This window comes from Oryzias melastigma, linkage group LG22, assembly GCF_002922805.2.
Source record: "Oryzias melastigma strain HK-1 linkage group LG22, ASM292280v2, whole genome shotgun sequence".
Taxonomy (NCBI): Eukaryota; Metazoa; Chordata; class Actinopteri; order Beloniformes; family Adrianichthyidae; genus Oryzias; species Oryzias melastigma.
In genome coordinates this window covers 10426511-10447320 of record NC_050533.1, presented here as the reverse complement: position 1 = coordinate 10447320, position 20810 = coordinate 10426511, and the positions used below count along the sequence as shown (strand labels likewise).

General features: G+C 39.5%; 1 protein-coding gene across 2 annotated transcripts in view; it reads right to left on the bottom strand.

The window, feature by feature from the left end:
• rcan3 (regulator of calcineurin 3) overlaps positions 1-20810 on the bottom strand; it is a 40779-nt gene that overhangs the window by 9129 nt on the left and 10840 nt on the right. The window contains exon 3 of one of the 2 annotated variants that reach the window (XM_024272731.2): positions 13846-13935. The exons of the other annotated variant lie outside the window; for it this stretch is intronic. Within the exon in view, the coding sequence (XP_024128499.1) occupies positions 13846-13935 (90 nt within the window). The remainder of the gene's footprint in view (positions 1-13845; positions 13936-20810) is intronic. 2 annotated transcript variants of the gene reach the window in all.

The window sequence follows — 20810 nt, the reverse complement described above, 5'->3', positions numbered from 1 at the left end:
CTTTATTGGAGTTTTACACTGAAATGTTTCCTTTAGTGTTATATTTCAAACTAAAGACCTCTTTTTCTTCAGCCTTTTGTCTCTTCCATCCTGCTTTCCTCCTTTTTTGTGACCTTAGTCTAATTACATCTTTTTCAAGCTCGTTTCTTTCTGTTTCCTGAGGCCTCAGACTTTATCGGTGCCCACACGGCTCATCTGTACATCTCTCAGTCCTCTCCTCGGGCATCCAATCGGCCTCCTCAGCTGCAACCTCAATCAAACAACTCAGCGTGACGGCAAAAAGGGAGAGGACCACCAGGAGAGCTGATTTCTGAGTAATCTGTAGTGCTATTCCTTGTTTCCGTGCCGACCGTCTCCCAGCAGGGATGACAGAAATCACCACATCTTTTTAAGAAAAGACTGATGATGGAATTCTAACGATATTTGGAAATGAAGCCGGCCAAGTGAAGCTTTTTTATGTTGTCTTTTAGAAGTTAGAAAAAATAAGTTTAAAATATAATAGCCAAAAATGAAGCAGAAATACCCTTTTTGAAAGGATTTTGACTATAAAATAATGGCAAAAATTCCCAGAAATACTATCAGCTTCTAAGGAACTCTTTTCAAAATAAACTAAATATTGAAAATTACTCTTAATAATTAATTTAAATAGCAAACTTTATTAGTCAAAACAGATTTTTTTCTATTCAAACCGACTGGTAGCCAATTTCTCCACATCTTGACTTAAAAACTTGAATACATATTTTTGAATTTTCAAGACATTGTTATGGTTTCTTATGGTTTCTGGGATTTGGAGAATGTCCAGTTAGGATTTCAGCAGGTTCTGAGGACTCGGCGGACATGTTGTTCCTCTTGTTGTGGAGTGGACACTTCCTGGGCTCTGTGCTGTAAGGTTGGGATCACACCAAGCTTGTGCTGTAGCAGGTGGTTGGACTTAAATAGCAAGAGCTGATCTGTGTGTGGGGGCTTTTGGTATCTTCTCCAGAGAACACTGAACAACTCAGGAACGCTATTCTCCTTCGCGTCCTTATTGGGGGAACTTGATGTTTTTGTCAACAGCAGCATGGCATCTTAAAGAGGATTTTGACCTTGACTCTAGGTATAACTATCCCCTAGTATTGGAACCAGCAACTGCAAGTCATTCTAGTCCAGAGCTCTTCTGTCCATTTCCTCCATCTATAGATTGGCCTGATAGTGTGAAACTAGAGAGCCCACGAAAACAGCCACATCTTTGTTTTATATGTCTATTATTCCTTGGTAAAGCTGTGAAATAACAATTACCCACTTAAAGCTGATGTATGTGAGAATTACAGCTAGCAAGCTGGAGGTGAGACCAATTCTCACTTTAGGAAAATGAAAGAATTGTTTAAGTTTGTGGATAAAATGATTTAAATAAACTTATCAATATTGTTTTATCTGTACGTTGCTATGTAATCTCATATTTAAAAGGGGAGTCTTTTTCAAGGCAGCTTTCTTGTAGTATTACTGCTGAAATAATGCCCCCAACCTGGGAATTACAGGTGTTAGGACTGTTTTCTACTGAGGAGGAAATCTAGAAGGTTAAAGTTACAAGCTGATCATCTTTAGATTTATTTTAAAAGCGTTCCCAAAGGTCTAATAAATATGAATATATTGTTTTTAGCCAAAATATATATAAAAAAATATATATGTATATATGTATATATATATATATTTTGATATTATTGTTTTTATGACATAATTTCTGCAGTAGTTCATTAGAAATTTCCTTCTGAGTTGTGACTTCTTGGCATGGAGCAGCCCCGCCCCACTTCCTCTCCCCAGTCCAAAGCTTATGGCCCGCCCAGCCCATTTTCTACATCAAAAATATGCTTTTTTCAAACTGCATTTTTCTTTGTCTGTTTCTTATTTACAATGATTTGAATTAAGAAATACTCAGAAATGCAATTCTACCCTTAATTATTTTTTGACATATCCCCCATGATGAGAAAGAACATGTTAAAAACACTAACATCATAAAAACCTCTTCAAAGGAGTATTTGGAGGCTCAACCCACTCAGTCTAGATTTGAAAAATTCAAAAAGGGGCAAAAAAAGGGCAGGTTGAGCAGGGGAGGTGAGGTTAGCTTGAGGTCACGCCTCGTCTTCAATCTGGAGAGTGGTACTGATGAAAGTATCTTCACAGAACTTTCTCTGAAGGTTGAGGATATTTCTCCTCCACCTTCTCCCAAGGCAGACGCTCTTGGTCCAAGATGAAGTTGGACCCATGTCTGAGTGGTAAAATGACGCCATCATAAGCTAATAAAGGCTAACGTATTAAGCAAACAATCTCCAGTGAAACGTTCATTTTCAAATCCTATCACCAGAAAAAAGTTTGCTGAATTCAATATCAATTGCACTACACTGCTGTCCCCTAACTACCAAGTCCACTGGAAAGTTTTGCAAGCCAGTAGAGCTTTGACAACTAAAGGCAATACACCCACGAGCCATGCTAACGCTAACACGATAACGAACGACCATTACAGAATTTAAAGATGGGCGGGGCTTTTATACTGGAGCTGAAGAGCATGATGGCGTGAAACTTCTGGAATGACGTGGGACCTACACCAGTTGACCAATCACAAAATTCAACTATAATACATCGTTTCAACCTGTAGGGGGCAGCACACAGTCGGGTTTAGACTATAATTTCAGGAGTAAAAAAAACTATTTTAAATCGTGGCAAGGACCAACAGTCAGCACTTTTAAAGCCTCATTTATAGAAGTCAACAGCCAAAAAAAGTTTATTTAGTGTTTGGTTATCCTTTAATAAAGAAAACAGAAAACAAAATGAAAGAATTAAACAGGGATAAATGAAACTCCACATATCTTTTTTTTTTTCCAAAATGTGAATGGCTCTTAAGATATTACGTAAATGCTGAGCCAATTCAAGAAAACAGGAAGTTTAAAATGTCACTGCAGGAAGCTGGCACATTTCACCAACCTATTGTTTACAGGCCAGCCTTCGCAATTGTAGCACAATTATGAGTAGGCAGAGAACGACAACAAAGCACTTGTACGGCCTATCAGCAGAGCCCACTTTAAGCCCTTATTCAAACGCTGAATTTTCCATGAGCATGAGCCAGCTACTATGACTCACATGTCATGGGACGCCATGCGAAAAACTGATAAGCTGTACAGTGGCGCACACACAAACACAAACACACTTCCATTACCTACAGGGATGTTTTGGCAGCAGCACCGATGTGGGGCAGGCTGCAGATCGGGTTTGGTAACAGCACACGGCTATTTCTCCTTAACCCCGTTTGATGATGTTGATACATCCATGGAAAGTGAGAATGTGATCACTAATGTATGTCTTTGTATTATAGTGTTAACCCACTTTCTTTACTTGTTCACGATGGAAACTTTAAGTGGACAACTAGCTTGTTTTGACATGACATGCACACAAGGCCTGATTAATGTACTTGCAAATAGAAAAAATGAAAATATATATTTTTTTGTGTTTAAACAAAAGCACAATTTACATTTTTCATTCTTAAAACATCAGTAAAACTCAATAAAAAGGACAGAAAAAAGTATTTATCTATCAATTTTCCCACAAGTGACTTATTTTAAGAATTAGTTTGGAAGAGTTCAACGTGAAGGACAACATCACACCAAGGTGATAATTCTTTACTCACTAAAGTCTGGTTTTGCTCACAGTTTTGTTTTTCAGGTAATGAGAGAGGTGTTGGGTGTTAAGGCAGGCGGAAGGAGGTGAGAAGTAACAGCTCTCAAGTAGCAAAACAACTGGGCTTAACTGAAGCTGCACGTCTGGTCATTACAGCAACGCCTTTCTCCATGTCACCTTTACATAAGAGTCAAGGTGGAGCTCTGCAAGCTGAGCTCTCTTCTATAGCAACCGCAGAAAAACAGTACAACCTGAGAAATGAGCAGCTGTTCTGAGGAAACTCAAGATTTTGGTCATAAATGCACCAGTTTAGACTTTTCATTTTTTTCACGGTAGCATTTTTCTTGATTAATATTTTTTTTATATGTAACAACACAAGAAACCCAATAACATCATATCAGCTAAAAATTTAATTTTAGTTTCAATAAATGAACCCCTTCATGTCATATGTCCATTTAATCAAGAGCTCTACTTACTTTAGCATCACCTTGAACTATTAAAAATACCAAAGAATATATTTTTTGTAACTGGAAAAAAATTTCTTTTTCAACATTATTTTGGAAAACTTAAAAAAAATACAGTTTATCTTACTACATTCATTCATTTAAAATTTACTTTTATAGCCCATTGTTTTCTATTCTATCAGAAATATTATTATTTTAATTATAATTTTGTTCATGAGCCTTTTTAGCAAACTTTCCATGTGTCTGTAAAGATACAGATGTTTTCTAAGAATTTTGAAAGTATATATATGTTTTTCTTTTTCTATTATTTATTTTTAGTCCTATTTAAATAAACTATTCCAATGAAAATCATGTTTATGATGTTTTTAACACATTTGTGTGGTATTTTTCTCATGATGGAGGACATATATACAGTAGAAGTAAGCTTTAAATTGAATGTCATAGTATTTCTGCATTTATATAGTTGTGAATCAGGAGCAAAATTACCATTTGAAAAAGCTTGTAGATCTTATGTACAAACTACAGATGTATCCACTAGTAGACAAATAAATCTATAAATATCTTTACTTTCCTCGTCTGAGCTCGTCCAATATTACCAGTTTTGTTGCACCAGTAACATTAAGTTGGGGGGGCTGTAAGCTAGTGGGAGAACATGTAAAAAGATCTCCTGCCGCTTTGCAGAAACTATGTCCTAGAAAACGACAGTTTTTTTTTCTTTTTTTTAAATTGGCTAATTTATAATTAAAACACAACAGGGAACGGTTTTAAAATATGGTTGGAGTGTGACTTTAAAAACCTCCTGTCTTGTTGCCGTCTAGTTCAACCACCAAAGATGGCAGAGGAATGCTACACAAAGCAGTTACTCTGAAACTTCTCCATAAATTCCAACATCTTCTGAACAACATCAGGAACAGAGACCAAAAAGGCAAAAATGAGAGAAAAAGCCGACGACATTAAAAACCCTAAAGAGAGAAATTGATCATGTTTCTGATGAATTACAGCCACTCCAGTGCAGGTTGAAGACTTTTTTTCCCTCAGAAAAGTGCCTCCTCCTGCATGATGAGGCGGTTGTGTCCCTGAGGGTAATAGAAAGAGCGGCACCGTTGCTGTGGGCATGACTCACAAGGAAGCAAGCGCAGCGCCAGCGAGCAGTTGTCACACACACAATCATCTGTCGGTTTAGGGCATGAGATTTATGAGACAATGTCAGCGCAGTTCCTTCTGGGCTGAATTTAGAAGGCGGAACAATAACCTGCATTGATTGACAGAACAGCGCTAAGGGGGAATGAAGGTGGGGGGGGGGGGTTACGCTGAGGAATGAAGCACTTTATAGGATGTATCTGCTTTACACCTTTTCCGAGGCTTTCAATCACCCAGGTATTGGAATTACGTGTTATTCAGAAACAGATAACCGTGATTTAAGTGCTTCCCTATCTTATGTAAAGGCAGGATTATGTTTCATTGATGGCCAGGGTTCAGTGACAGCGAGCAGATCAGCCAGCTCATCCTGATCCGTAGGCTAGATAACAAATGAGAAGTTTTCAGCAGCTCAATCCTGGAGTGTTTTTGCTGCAAACAATCTAAAAAACAAACAAACTGAGCTGTCAGAGTAGATCATTCAAGTCCCACTCTGAGCTTGTTGCCATGTAGGTCCACTGCTACCAACTTTATCCAACATCAATTTTTTCATCTGTTCCTGATTCTCAACGCTTGGAGTAAAGAAAGACTCAGAACTTCAAATTTTCTTCTCATGTGCTCACATGTGCTCTCCATCATGAGAAAAATAATACAAAAACAAATTAAAAATAGCAACAATAGAAAAAAATTCTCATCTGAGTTGGCCTTTAAAAGTTCATCAACCTCGATCAGTATTTCTGATTTGACCTTTTTTAATTGAAATGTAAAAATCTGTGCTCTGATTAAAAGTCTAATTGTGCTGCTGACTAGTTTAATTCCTTCAGTCCAAAAGCAGTCTAAAATAAACACACAGAAAAGTCCTTGATTGTAATTTTAAAGTAAAATTAGCTTTAGTTAATATAGAATAAAATAAAAAAAATATATATGTAGTCAGAGACACAATTCCAAATAATATATTTACATATTTGCTAGCTACATGTAAATCCCTCACTTTCTCCACGATTTGGTTAAAACCTCGATTTTTTCTTGTTTATTTGTTTGATATATGATTTGTGTTTTATAAAATAACAACAAAAGCTAAAAAAAAATCTGAAAAAAATATTTTTAAAACTTGCTAATAAGCAAGTAAAAGGAAGAAAAACCCCACAGTTAGTGAAATGCATTAAAAAAATAAATAATACATTCTTCATATTTACTGTTTGACACTTTCAATGTAAACATATTGGAAGGAATGCAATTACTCCACGATTCAGTTCTATGATGTAATATAGGGTTTGGGTTTGAACCGAGGATTGTGGCATCCCTCATGTTGGCACAATGGTACGGTCCTCCGTTCATGTAATCCTCTGTTAAATTCCATATTGCACTACATGGAGGGATTATGTAGGCTGTAAAGATCTGTTTTCTTGGTGAAATGACTCGGCTTTTCTTTCGGACACGTGCACAGCTACAGCACAGCTTGATCCAGACGGTTGTGCCTGGACTGGAACTGGGTGAAAAACCAACAAACTAGGCCACGGAGCCTCAGGGTCACTCGGGGGCAGAGCCGCACTAAAAATAGAACTGGGATGGAATAATTAAGAAATGTTATCCCCAAAATATGTGGACCGCTGTGTTTATTTTTTGTATTATTATCATCAATTTGCCTAAAGGGCCAGACAACCAAACTTCTGAGAGTTAGAGGGGTGGAATTGGTTTATTTGTCCAAATTGAATAAACTGTTTTATGAAAAAGCCAAAGTTTCAACCCAATAGAGAATGTGCAGATTCATTTCAGATAGTTCTTAAGTGATCCATTAGATAAATGAAAGCAGACAAAATGTGAAGTAAACATTCTATTATTTAGAAGTTACTTGCTTAATTATTCCATTACCCTTAAATAAATTGAATAAAGTAGCAGCTGATGCTTTTAGTCATGGCACAGGGGTCAAGAAAATCTCTCAAAAGAATATTTTTTTTTGGCATATTGTTATGTAAGTACCAAGAAATTATCGGTTTATGTCAGCAGCAGATGGCTAATTGAGACATGGAGGTTGTGACTTTGACCAGCCAGTAAACAGATGTAAAAGCAAATGTCTCCTTTGTTTTTACTAACGCCCGTCTCTCTGTTCCCACAAACATCGCATTCATGACAGCCATTGTCTGTGTGTTTGTCACTTACTGCAGCTTTGTGGAGGTGGAGTGTGTGGGTGTAACTTGCAGCCTTAGAGAGAAATCATTTTTCTACCAAAACTGAATTTAAAAAAAAAATCTGAGGCGTCTAGATAATTTGTTTTCTTAATAACCCTGGAGCTCAGGGTTTGGCGCTCGTTTCTCCACGAGTTGGTTGGAGGCTCTTCAGTAAAAAAAAAAATCCACACTTTGATTTCTTAAAAGTGAAATGTGAAGAAATATAATATTTAAAGTGTTATTTGTCCTCCTGGAAAGTTACAGCATCCTCCTTAAAGTCTGTTTCCATGGCAACAGCACAAAGCTGCATCTATTTGTTAATTAGCTTATTTTAAAGACTAATTTTTATATATATATATATATATATATATATATATAATAAAGGAAAAATTAAACAAATTCGATTAGCAGTTAAAAACAAAGCACCACTAACTCGAGCGATGAGGGAACATATCGACTAACTGCAAATCCAGAGAGTTGGAAAACAACAAAAACATTGTGTGATTATCAGCTTTGTTTGCTACTTTAAGATTGAACAGGCAGCAAACAGGGCTGTGAATGGTGCCAGTGTTGTTAGGGTGCAATCAATACCTCCAGTGAACGCTGCATTGAAGCACTCCAACCCTTCACTGCTGCTCCTTTGGGGGACGGCGAGTCCACCGCAAGGTTAAAATCAGTTTAACTCACGTGGGAACGCATTAATCCTATTAGCACCAATCTGTTAATTACGATATAATAATTAAGCTTTCAGCACACACGTGCACTTTAAACAAACACTCTCATTTAAGAGTCTTAAGTTGGTCCACACAGAGTCGCACACACATCTGCACACTCTCGAGTCGGCAGTCCAAAGACTTGCACAAGACCTTATGATGCTACATCAGCAGCTTTGGAATCAAAGATGCAGGCTTTGCAGCGTTTAACCTTTTTCTGGTCTTTCTGTTGGCAACATGACTGAGCATTAGAAAGGCAAAGAGGGGGAAAGCTGTAAAATGCATGCTGGGAATCTGTGCTGACAGGGTTTCAACACAAACTCATTAAATAACTAACAAGGTGCTTTTAAACTGCAGCGCCACCTGAGAAGCTAAATGTTCAGGCAACTTAAAAAAACAAATCTCTTCTATATACTGATTTTAAGGCAGTCCTGAAAAAAGCAAGTATTCCTCTCCACAAATGCATGCTGGGATTTCCCCAAATCTTTGTCACTGTCATCTCTCTGTTGTTTTTAAAAACCTACATTAAAATGCAGTTAAAATTATTGCTTTACTGGAAAAATTTGTACCAGACATTTTTCTGTGATATATTCTTTTGATTTTTTTTGAAAAAAAAAATTAAAAATCAGCAAAAATTCAGCAAAGTAACAGTTCTCACGAGAGTATGAGGAGGTGTTTTAATTGATTTTTGAATTAATTATATTCTATTTAAAGCTATAGAAAAAAAAGAAATAGAACTGTTACAATTTTCAAAATTTATTAAATTTTTTGGAGAATAAGTCGTGTTTTTATTGCATATTTAGGCTAGGGTTGTGACTAACAAATGTGATCTTTAAAAAAAAAAGATTTTTCGTTAATCTCTACTGCCACTACTTCTGTCTAGAGGGCACTGTAGGTGTGTTTTTGTCAGTTTTTGTTACTGATGGCAACGCAGAAGGAGAAGCATCACTCAGTCTTACGACGTGAAAGCGATGCGAAGCAGAGTGTGGGCGGAGTCTGCTTAACCTCCAGTTTACACCAGACATGTATTTTTCCACGACAGTCAACAGGCTCTTCTGCTGAGCTGTGGTTATTTAGAGCTTTTTCTTTGCCATCATCTGACACCCCCCAAGTCAGCCCACTACATTGATCTGTGTGTGTAGGTGTGTGTCACATTGTCCGTTTGTTTTTTGTCGTGTTTGAGTGTTTATTTTTATCTCTACGGTCATTTGTCAATTGCAGTATTTTATTGTGAAAAATTGGTTATAATTTGAAAATTTTCCGTATTTTCTTGCGTGTCTTGGCATAAATTCTTGCCAGAATTGGCGCAGATCCTTCGTGGCTCGCACAAAAAACAGACCAGACACCAAAATGATCGCTGCACAATGCAAGCCGGTTGCAGCGCCTCGTGTCTGGTGTGAACTACACCATAGGCTAACAAGGGCGCCACATCAAAGCGACCTCCATTATGCGCCGCTTTGAGCGTTTCTGCATGCGGTGTGAACCAGGTGTTATGTTACGATGTACACACCGGGCATGTATGGTGCGTTCAAGAACACGCTGGATTTTTTTAATGTGCTTTTAGCACATGGCGTTCACACGTTTGTCACTATACCAAACTTTTTATGTACTCACAGTTAGAAGAGGCTTTGTGCGACAAGTTGAAGTCATGCAAATATTATGAATCTTGCTCCAGGCCTTTTCTTTCACAATATATATACATCACTACCAAATCCAAGTCCCTGACTGGCCAAAGTTCAACTCCACTTTTGGCGCACATTCATTGTACAGAGCCTACATAATGACAAGTAAACGCGTGAACTTTGAATGTGGAAGCCCAAAACGCACATATATACATAGGCTTTACATTAGAAGTGTTCAGTTGAACGTGCATTTTCAAGCCCGTAGTAAACATAACATTCACGCCGGGCTTGGTGGAGGAGTTTAGAAGCGACACAGATGATAAAAAAATTCAATGGATTTAGAGATTTGAAGTGACGTTCAGTTTAGTTGACTTGTTAGCATTCTCTTTATTCTAAGGTCATATTAATACATGTTCATAGAATATAAAAGACTTGTATTCAGTTTCTCCAATTTTTTATGAAACTAAATAAGGTTGTGGTGAAGCATGTGTATATTGAGTCTATTATTGTTATCTATTTTGTCATTATGATTTATATTTCAATTTGAATAAGTATTTAGTCCCATATTTTGCCAAATACATTTTTCCCAAAGGTGTAACTTATTTATATTTAAGTACTTTTGTGTGTTTGTGTGTGTGTTGGAGGGTGGGGTTCTACTCCTGAGCAACTTATAATTGAAAAATACGGTAAATTGCAACCATACATTGGAATTATTCTATAAAACGGGGGTCAAAAAACATTTAGGTCCAGCATTTTACAGAAATATAATTTATATTTAGCTTGAGCATTTGTTTTTTGCTTGTAGTATGATACTTGAAGCTAGCAGGCTGGTGCTACAGTGTTCTTTTCTTCAGTCAAAGTTCAACTAAACACTTGTTTAAAAACAAGGGTTTGCCATTATGTAATGCCGTTTAGTTGTTTCTCTGTCTAGTTGAGTAAAAATACGCTTTTACTGTGCACTAAAAAGGCTTTTCTTTTGCAGTTATCCCCTAATCGTTGCGTCCTCTTTACCACATGGTAACCAGACTCTCCCACCCGGGAGTCTGTCCTTTGTTCTACGTCACCATAGCGGACACGGCTCCAACCTCCACCTGACACCTGAGCCTGGGCGCTTCTCTTGTGTTTCAGGTCAATATGAACCTCCCATCTCCAGCTGCCTAGTGGACAGAGTGAGGGGAGCAGGCACACCTGAGCCCCAACACTAAGATCCTGAATCGCTGAACCCTGCCAGGATGCGGATCCGGTTTCCTTGCAGCACCAAACACGATACCATCACTGTCTACATGCATTTCATCTGTCCCACTGCTGCTCCTTTTGCCGCCGCCCAACAGCTGGTCAGAACGTGTCGCAACTGTCTGAGAACACTATTAAAATTCAGGGGGAGTACGGAGTCTATGCTGAGAGCTGAAATTGTTCAGTTTGTGCAGAATTTGTTGCAGAGTGAGAATAGAATGACTTAAGGGGGGAGCTAGTCCACCAATCAGCAGCAGTTTGCTGATTTGAGCTCATTCTGAAACTATTATTGGCTGCCTTCATCTCTATGTGGCTCCAGAGGGAGAAAAAGGCCCCCTTTGATCAACCTTTAATCCAAACACGACACATTTGACATCAGGAACAGTAATGGGATGTAATTCCACTAAAATGGCGTTTTGCTGTTTGTTTGCGGATTTCAAACAAGCTTCTGGCGTTTTTGACAAAAGTATGATTTGACGTCACTTGAGTTTTGCTAAAAACAAACAGCGGATTAGTCATCAGTTTTTCTCATCTTTTCCCACAACCAGCATAATTGCTGTGAGGAGAAGGCCTGAGAACAGACACATGACACGAGTGATGGGTAAACAGTTAGACGGAGCGGAGGACAGACGGAAAGTGAGCCAGACAGATGGAAACATCTAACAACGTCCTCTGAACTGCGCGTTTGCTGACAGAGATGTCTGCTGACTCACTGCTGAGGCTAAAATGATCGCCTGTGGAGCGCGGCTGCATCCGTGTTACTACGATCGTGTGATGTTTGTGGGGGGAGCAGTTAAAAATGGCTGTCCTTTGTTGCTTGCGTTCAAATCAAGTTTTGTCTCTTTCGTGATGAAGAAAATGTGATTTCTTTTGGTGAGAACGGAGAAAGAGAAGTTGTTTGTTAGAAAACACTTCCAAACTGCAGGCGGATAAATAAAAAGGTTATAAGTGTGTTGGGTTACTGTAAAAACTGCATCCTTGTCCGGGCTCCCTTGCCAACGTGCAATGACCTTCACCGCATGTCCTTTGCAATCATCTGCTGATGCTTTTTCAGGTAATGATAGTGATGTGACGAAGACGCTCACGGTCCGACGTTAACCAGCAGCTCTGCCCTCACTGACTCCAACCACAACAGCCGCCACGGCGTGTCTCCAAAATGCAAGTAAGCACTTAGAAATAAGAGCCTGCTCAGCCACAGGCCATTATGGTAACAACTACCTGTCCTGTGCACAGTCTCAGTGTCTGGCACATTAATGACATAACCAGCAGGGACTGAAGCAATGAGTGGGTAGAGCCATTTCAGCATTGTCCAAACACAAAGCATCTCAAATTAAAGTCCTATCAATCCTCTCGACGTGGATTCAGATACTAATGCTTCTTTGATAGATCTTTACATCACAACAATCCACAAATGTATTGCAGTTCAGCCTTTGTGCAAGAAAAGAGTGATTACTGCCTCTCATCTTCAGGTGAATTTATACAATCAGAAGCCTCAGACACACTCCGATCATGTTTAGTGATAATAGAGAAGAAGAGCAAGCTGACAGGGAGCTCGATCACACGTGCCCTGCTTTCATCTGCCCTTCAGTAAAGCTCCCAGATACAAGGATCAGTGCTGCTCTTTGTGTTGTTCCAAAGTCTTCATTTAAAACGTTTGACAAAACTTTAGTGATCTTCCGTTGTTTGGGTTTTAACCTACTCGGGAAATTTCATCCTAACATCTTTGCGATGCCAAACGCAAAAGCACATCTCATGTGTTTTCAATTAGGCGTCCCTGTGTGATGAAAAGGAGACTTATCAGTCTCACAGCATAACCTAATTAAATGAAATCTCCCAGGATTAGTCGGAAAACAACTGCAAGGCAACGCATTGGTCCCCCCCCTTAAACTTGGCTGGTCTGCAACGGTTGGAAACTGTTGAGCAGCTGCCCGGCTCACCGGGGGAATGCAGGCCACAAGCTCAGACAGGGGTCAGCTTGTACCGTCCGTTTTGTTCTCCTGTGTTCACGATATACCAAACACAATACGTCATCTCAAAAAGTAAGAGCGAGCAGGATTAGAAAGTAAAGGTGCAGCGACCCTCCACCTCCCCTTTATTCTTCTAGTAAATAGGGCTTAATGCTACATAACTTTTGCAGAATGTGACATTCACCCAGAATGCAATCTGTCTCCATTTCCAGTGACAAGTAGCTTATAAGGTATGGGGTGGCAAAAATATGTTTTTGTGTCCACTGAACAAGTTAACTGAGTATTTGTTCATGTACTATTGTGCAAGAGAGCTTTGGGGAAAATAAAAAAGCAGTTTTTAGAGTCAAACATATTAATTTTCAACATAAAGTGGCGTTTTTATGGTTTCTCTGAAATGCTTCATTTGACTCTAGTGCAATGGTGCACCTGCACCGATAGTTAGTCTGCATCTGCGTCTGAAAACGGCCTCACTTGCATGTGTCTTGCATGGACAATTCCACCAATCACACCCTCCCATTCAACTTGCGCACCATCTCCCGACTCCTGACGCAAATTCTTGACACATTTAAGTTAAAACCGATCATGCACATGGAACCTAATTTGCACCTTTTTTAAAATGCGATTATTAAGAATAACATTGCAACTGATCCTTTTATTTTCCAGTGCGCAAGGAGCCCCGGACGCGCGTCTTCATGCGCTCCATTGATAAAAATCCTCGTCTGGAAGGGAGCTGCATTCAACGTCAGCAAGACATGCAGTTCCACAGGGCAGCATGCAGGCAGTCCAAAATAAATAAATAAATAAATAAATAAATACATAAAACTGCCGCACAAGCACAGCACAAGGACAAACTCTTCATGTGCAGCAGCGTGCGTTTCGCCGGAGAGCCGTACCTGCATTTTGTCTGACGTAAACACCTCGGTGTCTACTTCGCAGGCGATGATGGTCACCATCTCCAGTTTCATATTTATCGATGGCATTACCTTACGTGGTTGATGAAGGGGGGAGAAAAAAAAAACGAAAGTGAGTGAAGGAGCGGCTTCCTCCCGGCGGCTCGCAGAGCACAGATCTCCCCGGAAAAGGCGCGTCTGCTCCGCTCGGAGCGGTCAGAGAGCTGCTGGACTCCTCGCTGCACCGACGCGCCGCTCAGAGTGATGCTGCAGCTGCCGCACAGTCCCACCGACCCCTCCCGCTGCCTCCATGCTGCCCTCCCCCTGGCTCCACATTGACGTCATTACCATCCTCACGTTCGCCTTGTTTTACGCTACTCTGCTAGTTGATGAACCGCGCAGGGCGCAATGCAGAACTCTGTTTATTCCGCTTCTTATCCGGGACTTTAGCGCATTTTATGCACCATTTTCGCTGTCATCAATCAGTGAGCATGCAATAGTCCATGAAATCTAATGGAGGAATAACAGCTGTGCTGAAAATAATGGGTTTTAGGCTGGTAAAAGTTCTGAATCTAAAACTCTACGTCGTCTATTCAGTTTGTCACATTTTAAGATGTACATAAATGTCAGATAATGATATTTAAATGTATTAAAATACATTTAAAATGCAACTTTGGGTGTTTTAACATGTTCTTGTGGGATTTTCTGATGATGGATGACACGTACAAAGAAAATTAGGCTTAAAATTGCATGTCTGAGCATTTATTTCTTCAAATCGTTTTAAATCAGGAGCCAACAAAAAAAATGCTGTTGGAAAAAAATGTATTTGTGACACAGAAGCTCCTTGCTCTGCTCCATTCCATCCATATGTAGACGGGTACACCTTAAGCCTTGTTTCCACAAGGAAATATACCCAGGTTATTTGATTAATGCTAAAAAAAACATAATCACAACTTAAAGAACACTGAGTACACTTTTAATAAACACTAGAAGATGATTGGATGATGCTTGACAACCCGTTCTCCACCTGGAGAATGGAGAATGGAATGGTCAGGGATGGCAAGCCTTTTTAGCATTTTATATATATCCTTGATATCAGGCTGTTTTAAGCCTAACTAGTTATGCCAAAAGTACAACTAGTTTACTAGTGGAACATATTTTTATCATTACTAGTTAACTAGTAATGACTTAGGTTTTAACATTTACAATTTTTCTCATTATTGATACGGCCAGAATCATTTTAGGAAATTCAGATAAGAATAAAACCTGTCTTGTTCCAGACGTTACACAACATTTACATTTTTAGAAAAGCATGCAGCTCTATCACCACGTTAGTGATCATTAAGCCATGGCAACTTACCCCTGTCAAGGCAAATTTGCATAACCGAGCACATTAACTGCACGCACTGGTTTATAAATACCACCACACTTGAGTGTGTGGCGGTCACATTAACGTGTTGAGAGCTGCAAAATAACTTTTTTATCTGGTATACATCGCAGGACGAAACTATAAAGCAGCGTCTTTTCGAGCACTTTCTGACTGGAGATTGGTTCTCCTGACCGTGTCAATCATTTTTAATAAAACAGCAAATGAGGATGACTGTGCCGTGCCTGCAACTGCCTCTTTCTCTTCATCGCAATGATGAGTTTCCACGGTGGGTGGATGAATCTTTATGAAAATTAGCGCTCCCATTATACTGTTGCATAATAAAGCATGTCTGCCTGTCCATCACTCATAGGATCTCCCGCTTGCACCCTTTCTTTTCGTAATAATTATAACTGCCCGACCAGCCAAGACAGATAAGTCCCCATAAGCCATTAATATTAAGGATCTGAGCGGTGAGGACTATTTATGTCTGTGTGTGTTAGGCATTGTCCACACTGAGCAGACGGAGAACATGAGGAAGATATGTGTGGATGACTGTGACATTCCTCGAGCAGACAGCTTCAGTCAGTCACGCACTGGAAAAATCTGCTTGTAAATGCCAACGCCTGTCACACATTACACTCGTATGTTGGACAAAGCATGAACAGCACTATCGGACTGTAAAAACAGGCAGTTCGGAAGATGTCACCCGACACGCTCAGACATTATTTCATAAGTTACCTCCACAGCCGATTAATCACACGCTTAGAAATAATGCAGCAATGCAATCGTGTCACATTTACTTTGAAATCCACTCCGTTTCTGAAAGTTAATGTAATGCTAGCTCGCCAGCAGATGTGATCATTTATTTATGCCACACTGTGAAATTCATCCTTTCGCATTCAGACAGTCTTAGGTCGAACTGCGGAGATTTAGGAACTTGTTGGAGAAAACTTCAGCTGATGATCGTGGATGGTGACAGTGCGACACTGTCTGGATCACTTAAATATTGTAAAGCATGTCATGGCTCAGCCTATTCCACCAAAAACAAGACACGATATGAAAACTGTTCTTTAATATATGCATTAAAGGAAAAGGTTTGTGTGTGCGTAAAAACACACTCACAGTGTCTATTCAGTACAAATGTACAGTATTCCTGTTACAACACACTGCATATCGTCTCAACGGTTACAGCGCGACTCGCTTGGTGCATTCCTCTGATCCCCTCTGCAGCACCTGATAAGTACAATATATCAGCCTGAATGATGAAGCACTTTTCTTCCTCCGTGGCCTGATTCTGCAAGCTGTGCTCCCCCTCCCCTTCATTCTCAATTCTCTTCTCCTCATTCACAATTCTCTCTGTTAGCACCCTAAAAACAAGCATCTATGCACGACTCTACGCCTTAGCTCCCAACAGTGGCATCTCATTTGCAACTGATGGAATAAAAACCCTTTCATTTTGAAGAAGAAACACACTTACTTATGACTGAACTCTAATTTGGTTAATCTGTATCATGCTTTATTATGCATTTAAATAGAAATAAATGTGAGGATGCATCTGTCATATATAAATCTGAATCTTTTCAGACAAAATAAAGTCTCTTTTTAGCCTCTCAAAAGTGCATTTCTGAATATACATACATTTTCTCACGTGTAATCCACTGAATTTAACTGTAAAAATGTGGACAAACAAATTAAATAATGACATGGTCAGATTGATGGAAATCTTTCTCTGATTAATGTCAAAAATCAATGAATAAATAGGGAAAAAATGAAGCACAAAGTTGCCAGAATGATGGGAGGTTATTGCAGAGTCTTGCATATGTGGTGAAACAGAGGAACAGAGAAGCTCAGAAGGGTGAGACGGCGCCTTTTAGGCTCACTTATGAGCAAAATTTAAATGCTGTGGAAGAGCTCTGCAGAGGGGAAGGAGGGGAAATCAGGGCAGTAGATCATCACAGTGGGCTGATTCACGCATGGCCATGACACACACCGCATACTAATGCAGGCACACGCACAAAAGGGAAGATTGCACAACCAAAAGTACGTTCAAATCGACTAAAATTAACCGATTTTAGGAGCAGATCACCTTTGAGAATTTTTCTGACAATAAAAAAAGAGCTAATTTAATTAGCTTCAAATCAAAGCCTCTTGCACACATGCAGACATGATTCCCATGGTCATCCAAGGCCTGCTACCAGACAGTTTGATAACTGACAAACACACAAAAAGACTGCCAACCTCTTCTTACAACAGGCTACTTCACTTGGCACAACCAAACCCAACCCGCAGTGCCAGCACCAATGCAGCTGCCGTAATCTAGGCCAAGCTATTTTTAAAGCAAGCAGCCAAGTACAGGTGCAGGGAGCCAGAGGGAGACAGAGGGATTGAAGGATAAAAGAATGTCTAATGGGCATGGAGACAGATCTGCGGAGTGTAGAAAGAGCAGGGGTGAACGGAGACGCTCACGGGGGGAAGGACAGATACAGAGGATTCAAGAAATTGAGCAGGTGATTAAAATACATCAAGAAAACAGAAGTGTGGAGGTAAGAAGTCCTGCAAACTGTGAAAAGACAGCATGAATAGCTTTCCTCTTCGGTCACCAGCCAAAAAAAAAAGAAGACCTACATTAATATCCTTTCAAAACCACAAACACTTCTTTTTGGGGGGGCAGGTTTGGAAACAACAGGAAGACATGTGAGGCAGGAAAAGTGCCACTGAGTCATTTGTGTGTGACAAATGGTAGCAGTTTAACAGGACTTCTAGCAATCAAAAGTTAATTAATAGTTATAGACAACTCCCAGCAGACAGCTCTCACTGCTACTCCATTATCCTAAATTAATGAAAAGTGTATGTGCTTACAGTATGAGCAGCATGAGGTTTATTAACTTATCTTAAAGACCCACTCCAGTGAAAAGTGTTTTTTGGGTGTTCTTGTGGCATTTTTCTCATGCTAGAAGACATATAAAAAGAAAATTTAGATTAAACTGCATTTCTGAGTATTTCTTTATTGAAAGCTTGTCGTGCTGCTCCCTCTATTACAATGCATCTACTTGCAGAAAAAAAAGATTAATGTACGTCTTTCTTTTTCTTTTTTGGGTACCTGCTCCAAACTGTACAGCTGGATAGCTCCAATATTGCTTGCCATTTTTATTCCACTTGTAATGTTGGTTGTGTGAGGGGCTTTAAGGTGGCAGTAGAGCTTGTAAACAGTTGGTTGATGGAAAATTGGGGTTGGCTTAATCCATGCCAATGGTCCCGCCCATAACTCAGAAGACAATTTTGTCTAAAATTGGCATAATCATAATTAAAAGACCACTAAAATAGATCAAAAGATGATTGGTGTGGGACTTTAATTGTATTGAAAAAAAGTTTTATGGCTAGTAAAATTATCACTTTTTTACTTAAAAAATAAAGTAATGCTTATGGCTATTTTAAGGAAACTTTAAGGTGATTGTTGCATTTCAAAAACACTCCAACACTATCAAACTCTCTATCAAGGCTACCCAATCCTGGATCTCAAGATCTACCACTTAACCTGCTTTCCAGTTCTCCCTGCACTCTTTGCTGCTGATTACCTGTATCAGGTGTGTTGAGTGAATCAGAATGAAGACACACGAGTCAGCAAATCAGAAGAAAGCAGTGCAGAGAGAACTTTAAAGGAGGCAGGGTGGTAGATCTTGAAGACCAGGCGAGCGTTGCCCAGATCTACAGAAGGTCACATTGTAGAATGCTAAGGCTGGGCTCCTCTGTAAACAGATTATGACAAGCTAGAACCTGTGAAAACTAATTTACTTAAGTTATTGTCTATTGTGAAAGAGGTAGCTCATTTCTAATAGGAACCAGGGTGGAACCAACTGTAATGTAACTGGATGAATCACGTGTGACGTCACCCATAGTCAATTCAGTCGCCATTATTACGCAATATGTCCATCGCCACGTTGGATTCAGATGTTTTCAGTAAGCCGTGATTGGTTTGTCCACATTTCTATGGCAACCACTCTCTACAATTAGTAGTGAGCACATTAGAAGGCCACCCTTCCACTAAAAGTGGGCTCGGGGGAATCTGTCAATCAAATGCTTCGAACGTTCAATGCGAGGCCAACTACTTTTATTGAGGCATCTAATTAATCAGTTTATAACTTGAATAACTGGAAAAAAAACAGGATTAACAAGAACACATTATTAAAAGGTAGTAGAGCAAGAATGGGTATTCTGACCAACATAATGACTGAGCAATAGCTGTTTATTTCTCTACAGAAGTCTATGGGATTTCAGCTTCCTGTTTGGAAGGGGTTGGAGGGGCTGTTAAGTCCAGTTTTCTTTTACTGTCAATGGGTGAAACAGTCAGTTAGAAGCCGATGTCACTTTAGCAAAAAGAGCTGGTCAAGCAAAGCAAATATAGTGCAACTTTCCTGCAAAAATAATCATCGAGATTACTGGTTTCTAAATAATATTGTATATCAGGATATAGAATGAAGTACCAATGCAATTTGATAAGTTGATGCAGTAGAAAAAACTAAAGATACTGTAAAAATTACCGAACATGATTTTGAATTATGATTCTAAAGCTGGAGTAGTAAGAATCATCAAAGAAGAAGTTAGCATCAATTTGATGTCAACGTAATAGAGAGATTAACTAGAAACATACAACAAATCAAAAAATGTAACTGGAATTATTTCACCATGAAATTAACATTTCTGTAAACAAAACTTTTCTTGATAATTAAATGCTTAAAATAATGTTGTCAACAGTTTCAGTGCCAGACTTTTCTAAGGTGTGAAAATGAAGATAAAAAAAAAACTAGGAACATCTGAACTTGTTATATCAAAAAGAAAGTGCTGTGTTAGGAGCTGAATGTTTTACAACTGCAAACCAAAGAAGGCGACAGCGTAGTATGTTTCTGGATCACAGCCTACATCTGGTGGGCCACCAGCAGCTGTTCAGCAGCTTAGGAGCTGGAGAGATGAGCGACTGTAGAGCAGAGTGAGGGGGACGGAGGCAGAGGGAGAGGAGGAGGAGGACGCCGACACGTGCCGATGGTCCCGCTGATTGCTTTGCTTTAAAAATCAGGTCAAATCTTTGGATGGGTAAGGCAGGATCTCTGACTCGCATGCAGGCACCACTGACGCTGGGACAGCAGACATAACAAAGAAGAACGAGGGATAAAAATGGGACTCAAGGCTGTGTCAGAGATGTGCGGACAACGCGGCTCTGAGAGATGAGCGCCATGTTCCGAGGCGAATAAACAGAACAACAAAGTCATGAGACTTTCCACCAGAGGACAAGAAGGCTCTCTTTTATTTCAATTCAAACCGCTCTAATTGAAAGCTGTACGTGCCTTGTGGCAAGTGAGATAGAATGAAACATTTTATTTAGAAGGAGTTCCCCAAAAAACAAGCAAACCAAAAAATAAATTTAGTTTCAAACTGATAAAAATGAGAAAAGTCAAAGAAAACAACAAAGTTACAGTCTTATACGGTAATATTGGATTGTTGACTCCTGGAATCTAATCTATCTTAGGTTAAAATCTAACTCTAAAATCCATCTCCTACGTCAGTGGTCCCCAACCACCGGGCCGCGGACCGGTACCGGGCCGCA